Source organism: Haematobia irritans, chromosome 1 (genome assembly GCF_050003625.1).
Source record: "Haematobia irritans isolate KBUSLIRL chromosome 1, ASM5000362v1, whole genome shotgun sequence".
Classification (NCBI taxonomy): Eukaryota; Metazoa; Arthropoda; class Insecta; order Diptera; family Muscidae; genus Haematobia; species Haematobia irritans.
In genome coordinates this window covers 129,601,947-129,614,970 of record NC_134397.1, presented here as the reverse complement: position 1 = coordinate 129,614,970, position 13,024 = coordinate 129,601,947, and the positions used below count along the sequence as shown (strand labels likewise).

The 13,024-nt window shown below is 31.3% G+C and overlaps 1 protein-coding gene across 2 annotated transcripts in view; it reads left to right on the top strand.

The window, feature by feature from the left end:
* The window catches only part of trv (trivet), a 403,899-nt gene that overhangs the window by 21,869 nt on the left and 369,006 nt on the right, over positions 1 to 13,024 (top strand). For both annotated transcript variants that reach the window (XM_075291611.1, XM_075291612.1), the window contains exon 2: positions 7,529 to 9,841. In XM_075291611.1, the coding sequence (XP_075147726.1) occupies positions 9,370 to 9,841 (472 nt within the window). In that variant the 5' untranslated portion in view covers positions 7,529 to 9,369. The remainder of the gene's footprint in view (positions 1 to 7,528; positions 9,842 to 13,024) is intronic.

Sequence of the window (13,024 nt, the reverse complement as noted above, 5' to 3'; positions counted from 1 at the left end):
CAAGAATTTCTGGTCAGGCTTTAATTTTTATATCAAATTTATTTTGTGATTGATACTATCATTATCGTGATTGGATCAACATTTTTTTTATCAGATATGTCGAATGTTGGTGTTGATTTTTTGTTACTTTAAAAAGTCTAAACTAAAGAAATATTGCCTTGAAGCGAAAGATTTCCTGTCTTTAAAATTCAACTACAACTTTTACTTAGCGAAGAAGACGCATTTCTCTGCTATAAGTCAGTCTATAAATTTTTAGCCCCCTAGCTAAAAATTTATAGACTGAACTTATAGGTTCAATTAATGTTTCATTTCATAAAATTGAATAAAAAATTAGACATCAAAATAAATCGACAATTAATTTATAATAAAGCAACTAAAAGTAGTTCCACACTTTTCCCAGCAAAAAAAAAAAATTGTGAGTTGTTCTCAAGACACAATTTTAAATACACTTCCAAAAATGCCCTCACTTATTTTTTTACTTCATTTTTTTTTCATATTTTAATGTGTAATTTATTGTTTTCTTTTTTTTAAATAGTTTAAAAAAGAGTAAGAATAAATAAATTGGTACAAATTATTCAAATTTTGCCACAAAACTGCTAAATTCATTATAGAAAAATTGATAATTTTGGAAAATATTCGAGGAAAAACGTTTCAAACAAGCGCCAGAATGCATTAAAAATCATAAATTTTTTTTGGGGGTCTAAGCCCCCTCCCCAGAGGCCTTCCTACGCTTATGCTGTAATAATTCTGAAAAATTCTTCAAAATTAATGAAATCGTCCTTAAATTTGTTGACTTTGTGTACCCCGACTACAGCGGTAAAAAGCGACCAAAAATAGGAGATGTCATTCGACATTTTATTTAATTATAAATTTAAGGCTTGAAAGGACTTTGATAGAACATGAAGCAAACAGAAAACGACACGAATAAATTCAAATGTGTTTCATAGTATCAAGTACGCAAAATTCAAATGTTAAAGATATTCGCGTCTTAAAAGTTGTCATACTTCAAGTCTCCGCTTGATTGCGAGGCAATCAGTAGCCAAATAATTAGTGGAAGGACAAAATCTTTGGAGCAGGGGAGATTTTTTTCAGTGCATAGTTTTGTAAACTATAAGTTCAAAGGGGTAACGAAATACCTAATAAAATTTTTTTTTTTTTTTTGTTTCAAAAATAAAAAATAAGCAAAGTAGAAAAATCGAAGTTAACTCAATAGTTAATTTTTGTTTTAGCAAGTATAAATTATATTTAAGCATAGTGGAAAAAGTCTGAGAGAGCTTAATTTGAAAAATTAATTTTTTAACAAGCAAACATTATTTTTAAGCAAGCTTATAATGTTAGGGTGACATTGCTCCTACAATCACCAAAACTGAAAAACACCTAAACTCAAACTAAAAAACACAACAAAGACGATTTCATTAATTTTCGGTTTAATATTTAATTTTTTTCGGAAAAAATCGTTCAACAAAATTTTTTTTATATAATTTTTTTTATATAAAGACACCACTTTTAACGTCAAATAGAGTTATGCAATTTGTCTTTAAGGACAAACGCCTTAAGTGTAGGCAAGCATTTTTTGGAAAAATAGCATTCATAGCTTAAGGATCTGAAATACTGCTGACGACAGTATTTTTGTTCATTATCAGCTGAAGAGACAATATTTGATAAGCTTATGGATATATCTCAATTTACACACAAATATAAACTAGACGGACCCTACCCGCTTCGCTGCACCTTCCTGGGACTATTTAATAAAAAAATATTGCATTTATTTCGAAATAATTTTTTTTTAACATTTTTTCGTTGTTGTTGTTTGTGATTTCAGCTTAAAGCCATGTATTGACTAAACTATGTTACAAGTGTAGCTTAACCAACAGAGGAAAAGAATGTTTATCAAATTTATTTGGGCAAAGACTGCAAGATGGTTGGATGGACGCACGTTTCGGAATTACCATATTCCTCATCAGCATCCTCTACTTGCAGCAAAACTATCAACCAATTTCACTAAACCCAAAAGTAAACCACACATAGGTTAGGTTAGGTTAGGTTAGGTGGCAGCCCGATGTATCAGGCTCACTTAGACTATTCAGTCCATTGTGATACCACATTGGTGAACTTCTCTCTTATCACTGAGGACCTCCTTTTTATAGCCGAGTCCGAACGGCGTTCCACATTGCAGAGAAGTTTTGAAACCCTCAGAATTGTCACCAGCATTACTGGGGTGGGATAATCCACAGCTGAAAAACTTTTTGGTGTTCGGTCGAAGCTGGAATCGAACCCACGACCTTGTGTATGCAAAGCGGCCATGCTAACCATTGCACCACGGTGGCTCCCACCACACTTGAACCTTCCGAAAAAAGGTTTTACATGATAGCCGACTTATGCCGAAATAAATTCGTACAAACCTCTCTCTTTTCCTTTGCCACCGTCAAATCATCGATTTGAGTGCAGTTGGCTTGACTTAGTTCTTCACAGAATATTTCGTATGATGAGACAATAAGATATTCCATTTGAAAAACATCCAAAGGATTTGAACTATTTTGTCAATTTCATGTAAATTTTTTTTTACTTGAATAGGTTTGGCCAGAAGGAGCTTACCCTACAAATATAATAAAATTAAATGCAAAGTTCCCATGTAGGGACCACCCTTTACCTTTACAACGAATTTCCCGTTTAAATATCAACAAATTAGGAACTCCATATTATAACCTCCCCTCACGTCTTTTGTAAATTTCAAGTAAATCTGAGAAAATTATTTTTTCACTGTCCTTTAAGAAAGTCGACCAGAGGGGACAATCAACAAGTCCCCAATTTCATGTAAATTTATTTATTTTTTTTTTACTTGAACAGGTTTGGGAAGAAGGAACTTTCCCTACAAATATAATAAAATTAAGTGCAAAGTTCCCATGTAGGGACCACCCTTTACCATAACAGCGAATTTCAAGAAAATGGGAAATATTTAAATTTGTTTTGTCTTTTGACCAATTTTAATAATCTTTTTATATGAGGCTTCTTTTGGTATTTTGGTCTACTTTTTAAACAATTAAAATGCAAGTTTTACTTCATTTTTTCATCCTGACGTTTCGTTGGTATGTTTCCAACTTTCTCAAAGGATATTATTTATTTGAAGAAATTTTCAGACAATATATTTCAGGAATTGTTGATATTCGACCTTAGTAAGTGTAATATAGGATCACCGATCTCGGGAACAAGAAGGTTTCGAGGAAATATAACCCGAGTTTCTCAAGGCAGAGCAATTTACTTAATACGGACAGGGACAGGTCCACTGAACAGTGCCATGACAACAAAAATTCATCTCGCTTTAGCGTCTCCCCGGTAAGGGCGAGGTCCTTCTTCCTGTTTAAATATCAACAAATTAGGAACGCAATATTATAACCTCCCTTCACGTCTTTTGTAAATTTCAAGTAAATCGGATAAGATTACTGTTTTCACTGTCCTTTATGAAAGTCGGCCAGAGGAGGACTATCAACTAGTCGACCAGATATCAAAAACGGTGATAACCTATTTTCGCCATATGATCAAAACTGCGATTAAATCGCTTCATCCATTTCGGAGGTTCAGATTTCATATGAACTAACTCCTACGAAAATTGAACTAAATTCGTAAGAAAAATTTCTTCTGCTTTAAGTTTGGTTGAACTTCTTTGTACACTTATTGAATTTTAGTTCATAAAATTTTTTAGACATACTTGGATTGAAAAAAAATGATTGGGTTGAGAAAAAAGTATTTAGTAAAATAAACTTTAAAGTAAACATGAATCAAAAAATTTTTTAAAACATAAATTAATTTGAGCGTTAGTGTAACAATTGGCTTGTGTATCTTTTCCCATAGGTTTCAATTATACACACCATCCCAGTTTAATTATAGAAGGCCATAGAACAATATACGACACTCTATTTCCTATTAATTAAGATAGCAACCTCGTTTTTCCTTAAATAAATTTAAATATTACTTCCTCATATCCATATAAGCCTAATTTACAATATGTAGTATGCATACATCTCGATAAGAATAAAATCTCGATAATATGTACTTGCCATTTGGCATATCTTCCCCAAAAATAAAATTAATTCTAATTGCCTGGAATATTTATAAGACCACAGGAATAAACATATTAAATAAATAGACCAGCACACACACACACAAAATCGTATTTACATAATAATATTTTTGGCAATTGTTAATTTCATTGATTTCAAATCTGCATTGAATTGAATAAAGTAATTGTATTGGTTGTAAAGTAATGTTATTGGTTGGCGATTAGCATAAATTAAATTAAAAATCATTTTAAATTCAAATTATACATTTATTTTAAACAAAAATCTTACCAAAAACATAATATTTTCATTTCAATGGTATTGTGACAATTTAAATGACATGAAATTATTGAAATGTTGTGCATTAACAATTGTCAATTGCTATTATTATTATTATTAGTGTTCAAATAATGTTTGTTTTTTATGTGTCCCAGGTGCATTTGCTGTAAATGCTTATGTGTTTGTCATTTTCATGGGTATTTAAGATCAAAGCTGTTTTTTTTTTTCATTAAATTTTGTATATGCTTTGTTATGATTATTTGCTATATCAAACTAATGTTAAAAAAAAAAAAAAACTAATTCAATATCAGTTTTTCTATAAATTTTACACAACAATAGTTTACAACGATTTTGTGATAGCAGTTAGCAAAACCAGAAGCAACAGCTTGAAAATGATTAATTTATAAATTAAAAAAATATATATGTATATTAATGCTGTATATAAAATTTAACTTTTTTGTGCAAACTTAACTCAGCACCAAAAAAAAGGGTTTGAAATTATCATTTACAAATTCGTTCTTGTCATGAAAAGAAGAATTAGCTAAAACGCAAAAATAGATCATTGGAACCAAATTATTTTCATATTAAATTATTATTTGGAATTGTACACAAAAAATATTCCGTTTTAATTAGCATTAATTTTATTTGTACTGCCATTGAAATGTATATTCACGTTTAGTTTATAAAATTTTTGAAACTTATAAGGAATAAAGAAAAATTCATTGGATTGTGGGAAATGTTTTCAAAATTATGGCAAATAAATCCGTAATTGAAATCTAGCTAAAGTGGATTTTAAAAGTGTACTGTGAATGATGTATAATCCAAATGTACTGATGCTAGGGAAATTTAAAAACTTTGAGACATTCTTTGCTATTATTTCGATTGACATTCAGTAAGAAACATTCGCTGATTCGTAATCCTACATAGAAATAATATCACCAAAATTTTTATACCCTGAACCACTCTGTGGAATTGGGTCGTATAAGTTAGCATAAATGTTTCTCAGCGCCGGTCCCTAAGCACGGTTACCACAGTGAGTAGAATTCTACAAAAAATGGTAGATTTTTTACTAATTGTTGAATTTACAAAAACTTCCTCTCCAAATAAGAGGTACTTCAATTTTCTATAAAAAATTAAATTTTGAGAAAATTTTCTATAGAAACAACATTTTTAGAAAATTTTCCATACAAATAGAATTTTCACAAAATTTTCTATAGAAATAAAAGTTTGAGAAATTTTTGTATAGCAATAAAATTTTAACACAATTTTATATAGAAATCAAATCTTGACAAAATTTTCTATTGATATAAAATTCTGATAAAATTTTCCATAGAATAAAATTTTGACAAAATTTTCTTTAGAAACAAAATTTTGAAAAAATTTTCTATAGAAATAAAATTTTGGGAAAATTTTCTATAGAAATATAATTTTGACAACATTTTCTACAGAAATAAAATTCTGACAAAATTTTCCATAGAAATAAAATTTTGACAACATTTTCTATAGAAATAAAATTTTAACACAATTTTCTATAGAAATAAAATTCTGACAAAATTTTCTATAGAAAGAAAATTCTGACATTTTCGATAGAAATAAAGCTTTGACAAAATTTTCTATAGGAATAAAATTTTAACACAATTTTCAATAGAAATAAAATTTTGACAAAAATTTCTATAGAAATAAAATGTTGATAAAAATTTCTATAGAAATAAAATTTTGTGAAAATTTTCAATAGAAATAAAATTTTGACAAAATTTTATAAAGAAATAACCATTAGAAAAAATTTTCTATAGAAATAAAATTTTGACAAAATTTTCAATAGAAATAAAATTTTAACACAATTTTCCAAAGAAATCAAATTTCGAGAAATTTTTCTATAGAAAAAAAATCTGACAAAATTTTCTATAGAAATAAAATTTTAACAAAATTATAGAAAAAAAAATTTTTGATAAAAATTTCTAAAGAAATAAAATTTTGTGAAAATTTTCTATAGAAATAAAATTTTGACAAAATTTTATATAGAAATAACCTTTAGAAAAAATTTTCTATAGAAATAAAATTTTGACGAAATTTTCAATAGAAATAAAATTTTAACACAATTTTCTAAAGAAATCAAATTTTGAAAAAAATGTCTATAGATATCAAATTTTGATAAAATTTTCGATAGAATAAAATTTTTTCAAAATTTCCTAAAGAAATAAAATTTTTTCGAAAATTTTGTGTAGAAATGGAAGTTTGATAAATTTTTCTATAGAAATTAAATTTTGACAAAAATGTTTATTTTTTATAATTTTCTATAGAAATAAAATATTGACAAAATTATATATAGAAATAAAATTTTGACAAAATTATATATAGAAATAAAATTTTGACAAAATTATCTATAGAAATAAAATTTTGACAAAATTTGCTATAGAAATTAAATTTTCACAAAATTTTCCATAGAAATACAATTTTGACAAAATTTTTTATAAAATTTTTTATCAAAAATTTTTTATCAAAAAAAAACATAAACTAATTATAAAAATCAATTTATTTTATAAAATTCTTAATTTAATTTTGAAACTGGTTTCGATAATTGATAATATAATTTCCTTCATTGAAGTAATTTCACTTAAACAATGGTTAAAACAATCAATTAATTTCGTAATAGAAGATAAGAATTATATTTTTGTGTATACATGGAACTTTCTACTCCTGAGAATATTTACCTCGTTTCTTTCCTTAAGTCTATATAAGTAATTGTATAGTTATAATTAAAAATTACAATAAATAAAAAATAAAAACTAGCAACTAACGCTATCGGCTTATGAATAATCTATGTCGGTGTTACATAAAATGTATTTGTATTGTATAGTGAATTACAAAAATAATTGTTTTCTGTAAAAAAAAAAATAAAAAACAAAGAGATATCCGATAAACTAGCGAGAATACTTTCTATTTCAAGTTTTAGAAAAAAAAAATAAAAATTAAATTTGAGGGAATCATTTGGGAAGTGTTTGGGTTTTTATCTAATTTGGTTTTTGGTTTGTTTATTCAAAATTTTATACTGTTTTCTTTTAACAAGAATTAATCTCAAAATTTAACTTAAATTCAATTAAATCCCACTCTTTTAATAATTTTCTTTAGATCTTTCATTATTTAGATTGCTATAATATCTTCTAATTATAATTTAATCATACCTATTTAAATAGATCTAGCTTAAATTTGTTTACAACAAAGAGAACATTACAAAAGAAAAAATCAAATCAAAAATCCTTAAGAACTATTTTAATAATCTTTCCCAGAAACGAATCAAAAGCAAACAACTAATCAAAACCAACAATAATCAACTAACAGAAGAAAAACAATAATTTTCCAAAATTCTATTGGTCTGTGATAAGTGTCGAATGTCAAGCTAATTAAATTTTATTTTAAATTCGTGAAATAAAACACTCGCGTTAATTAATCTCCCCAAAAAAGAGGCAGAAAAACACCAAATTGTGGTTTCAGCTTAATTTTAAAAAATTTTCACATTGAACCCAATCACCAAGAGTAGAGTGAGCATTTATGTATGTTAGAACCAGTGGGCAGCTTATCATTAACAGAGCCAACTAATCTACAAACAAATAAAAAAGTGAAACCCGAGAAACATAACACAGACCAGATAAAACTAAATAAAAATATTTGTTTATTTAAATAAATACGAAATACCTAACCAAAAGCCACATACAGCCCAAACGAAAAAAAAACGTAAATCCCTCAAAGCAGACATACTACCTAACAAAGGCACACATACGCATTTTTGCCCCAAAAAGTTCCACAATCAAAAGTCAGCTGTAAACCTATAAACAAAAACTAACCAACAAACCTACCCAACCATATTTTAATTAACTGCCTAAGTAAAAGTGCAAATTATCCAAAACAAACCAAAATTATTTTTGGGGGCTAAAGTTTATTTAAACTTTAATTTTGCAAAACGAAAAAAAAGCAACGCTCTCACATAGTAGAGAAGAAAAACTTTTTTCAATTTTTTAAAACGCTTGAAACAACGATAATCCCTGGTACGAGATTTGTAATTTGCCAACCAGTATATATACCATCACCACCACCAACAACAACAAGAACAACAGGAAGCATCCATTTTGACCAGCCGTAACGCTTTGGTTGCCATACACAAATAATTTTATTGCCATCGACGCGAACATTTACCACTTTGTAAAACCACAACATCCAACGTGTAGTGGCATTGTGTAAGAGACAGAACAAATACTAGCACACACACCCTCGCAATTCGAGCTCTGAACTATATACGTGAACTCATTCATCCACAAACGCTGGTGTTGTGTGTGTATGCGGAACGACAACAACTCCCTCTCTCTCGTATTGCAATTATTCCAACAAGTGCATGTTGATAACATAAAACAAAACAGGCCAGGCAAGTGTAGACTACTCCATTACCATCTCCAGTAACAGTAAGCGATCCACTGATTTCTCGACCTACGTTAGCAGGGAAGCATTGTGACCAAACTCGTCATTCTGCCGAAAGGATATTTACATTTAATCCGTGTGGAAATATCTCGTACATGCCATACCTGGCTGGAAAACATTAACATACGTGAACATTAAAGTACTCACTTTTATTGTGACCAGAGAAGTGAAGAACCCAGAGGAATTTAGAAAGAAAAAGAGTTTGTTTTTGTATTCAGTACTGTAACCTGACCGCAAAACATCAAAAGCATTAAGCAACAAAAGTACTAAAGCATTGGCCATCATCGTTCCGAACAGGTGTAGTGCATTCATCACACAAAACAAAGCCCATACAAACACATAGTTGAAGTGAGCACGTAAGAGGAGAATAAACCCGAGAGCCAAAAAAGCACATACTCGAAGCACACACACACATACGAAGGTGAATTAAAATCCACAAATCCACTTTTTGCTACGGTGTACGGTGTAACATCGTCGTGCACTTTACAAAGCAACAAGAACAACAACACAACCACCACCACCAACAACACCAAAGCAGTAAAACACAAAGCAGCGCTAAGCAAACATGTTGGCAATGCCCACATTGATGATGCCAGCCACAGCACAAATGACGCTCAGCAGTCAACCACTATCAGTTGGTGCTCCACATGCTAAACCATATGAAACTAAGTTATTGGCCATCCATCAGACCCACATAACGGCCCAGCAACAACAGCAATCACACCAGCAGGCCAGCAATAATAAGCAGCAGCAGCAACAACAACAACAGCAACAAATGTCTGCAAATAGTCAACAACAGCAGCAACAACAAGCCGCCGCCGCTGTGGCCCAACAACAAGCTGTTCAACAACAACAACAAGCTGCTGCCGCCCAACAACATCAACAGCAGCAACAACAGGCCGCAGCTGCTGCCGCCGCTGCCGCATGCATTGCCCAACAACAAGCTGTTGCCGTAGCTGCTGCCCAACAGCAGCAATATCAAATACATTCGCAACAACAATCACCGCAGCAAGCATTGAGCGCTTCACCCAAACAAGGTAAGTAAGTCTGTACAATAGCGTAGTAAAGTTAGTTGACAATAGGTAATGGCCTTAGCAGCCAATGCTACTTTTCTTTCTCTTCTTTTTTTATCATACATTTACTGTATGATTAAAATAAACAATAAATAAATAGTTAGTTGACAAATTCAGTAATGAGAAGTGTGCATCGCTGATCTCATTATCATGTTTAATGGTAGATTTATAGGTTACAGAGAGAGAGAGAGAAGAGATTTTTTTGCATACTGAATGCACTCACCAAAGTATGTGGTGGATATTTTTGTATGGTATTTACCATGGGAGCGTATAACCATTGATAATGAGAGTAATGCTTATACGCAACGAGGTCCAAAAAGAAAACAAATAACCTCAGCTCACAAGAGTTAATCGAATGGGGGGTATGTCTGTTGATTGATTCTCTTGCGGCCAGGGCTGTGGAGTCGTAGTCTGAAGATTTTTCTGGGGTCGGAGTCGTAAAACAAAATTGTTTAAAGCACTTCACATTTTTGTAACTAAACAAGTTTTTACGCACATTACCTTCCATTGCGTTATTCATTCGATCAATATACGGTATGACTGTAAATGAAAAGCAACTTCAAATTACGGAGATCATTTCAATGTCTCCATTCCAAAATACGCTAAGTCTAACAAGTATATACGGTTGTAAGTTCGGCCAGACCGAATCTTATGTACCCTCCACCATGGATTGCGTAGAAACTTCTACGAAAGACTGTCATCCATAATCGAATTACTTGGGTTGTGGTATCTTAAAACTTTTTGAAATCATTTTCTAAATTGTGAGTGTATTATAAATACATTTTTGCCAAATTGCCTAAACATTTTTAAATATTTCACATATTTATGCCTGCCAAGATTTTGTAGAAGTCCGACAATATATTGTCCAGATCGGATCAGTTTTAAATATTGGTCAATGGGACCATAAACCTTTACATGAAGTACTCAACAAATTTCAAGGATTTGAGATTTTATAGAAATGTAGATCTAAATACAAAGTTGTGCAGGTATATTATAGTCGGCCCCGCCTGACTTAACTGGTTTTTACTAAAATTGTGTTTCGTCCCATAAAGTTAGACTTAAATTTTAAATACATAGATTTTGTAGAAGTGTATACAATTTTGCCCAAATCGGTTCAGATTCAAATTCATGCATATGGGAATATAAACCTTTAAAGGATTTGAGATGATATCAATAATTTTGGTCCACAATATGTTGGAGGGTATAATACAATGAGCCCCGTCCGACTTTGAACTTTCTTTACTTGTCTATAAATACATATACTGAAGACTGTTGGCATCTGATCATATTGTGATGGATATTTATATCATTACTTTATTTATTAAAAACAGGACCGACTTTGCTTTAAATTTGAAATATAGAGTTCAATTGGCATCAAATGTTAAATTAAGGTATTTTTTTGCACACATAAATAAATACGATAATTTATATCGATCCATGTTATTAAATTGAAATTTAGTTATATTACCCGGAGTCGGAGTCGAGGCTAATAAAAAATGCTGGAGTCGGAGTCGAGCAAAATTGGTTCGACTCGATAGCCCTGCTTGCGGTACAAGACTTAGGTTTTATGTTAAAAATTCCAAATTTCTATGGTTTCAAGTAGAAATCTAAATAGAAAGCATTTTCTTGTAATGCGTTGTCATATATAGTACATAATATGACGTTAAATAAGTACATATATACGGCCATAAGTTCGGCCGAGACGAATCAAAAATATAATAGTTTCCTTTGAAAACAGATACTCAGATACTCTCCAACCAAGCAGATTGGTTCAAATGGTGCGTCTTTTCGAAGTTAAATTTAAAATTTCTATATTTGAAGATTACATCGGCTTCTGGATTTATAAGAACCATTTTTGTTTGAGTTTTAGGAGAATCCTAAACATTTCTTATGAGTGTGCATCACTCGCATTTTCGATCAAATATTAAATCTAAATTCTGTTATTTTTCCCGTATTACTCGAAAGAGTACGAGAAGTAAAAACGAAAAAGTTTGCTTCTAGGTTTCGGCAATTTCGATTATCAGTGTGCCTGTTTGTATGAGGATTTTATCCTGTACTAACCGATAAGAACCAAACTTGACCCAGGTCTTTTGAATCTTGAATTTCAATGTCGACAAATCTGATAGATATTTCGATTTCGGTCTATATGGGGGCTGTACCCAAACATGACTCAACTAGATATGAACGTAGACTTTCGAATTTGAGACAAATAGAATAAAAACTGCAATGTCTAAATGCATATAATGTTAAGTCGGGAAGCCACTGTGGTGCAATGGTTAGCATGCCCGCCTTGCATACACAAGGTCGTGGTTTCGATTCCTGCTTCGACCGAACACCAAAAAGTTTTTCAGCGGTGGATTATCCCACCTCAGTAATGCTGGTGACATTTCTGAGGGTTTCAAAGCTTCTGTAAGTGGTTTCACTGCAATGTGGAACGTCGTTCGGACTCGGCTATAAAAAGGAGGTCCCTTGTCATTGAGCTTAACTTGGAATCGGGCAGCACTCAGTGCTGACTCGGCTATAAAAAGGAGGTCCCTTGTCATTGAGCTTAACTTGGAATCGGGCAGCACTCAGTGATAAGAGAGAAGTTCACCAATGTGGTATAACAATGGACTGAATAGTCTAAGTGAGCCTGATACATCGGGCTGCCACCTAACCTAACCTAAGTCGGGAAATTGGTCTATATAGGGGTTATACCAAAACAGGTACCTTATTCAGCACACCTATTTGTGGACCTAAAATACCTCTAGACTTCTAATCGGACAAAACTTGGGGTGTTTACAGTCCAAGAAATCTAATCGAGAGATCGCGACTATACCAAAACATGGCCCGACACACACTCTATTCGAATCATCTCCTTGTGAACCTATAATTCCCTTAGATTTCCAATTTCGGTCAAATTGGTTAAAACTTCAGTATTTTGAGTTCCCAGAAGTCAAATGGGGAGATCAGTCTAAATGGGGTTATATCAAAATCTGGACCAATGTAGCCCGACATCGATTTGCGTGCAGACAAACAACGAATCTGCCCCAACTGTTAGGACGATAGCGCGATTATTGAATACAACATGACAACATAAGGACGGCAAGACGGACACTCGGACATGCTTATATGGTCTTGGGATTTCTCCCTTATCAATAATATATA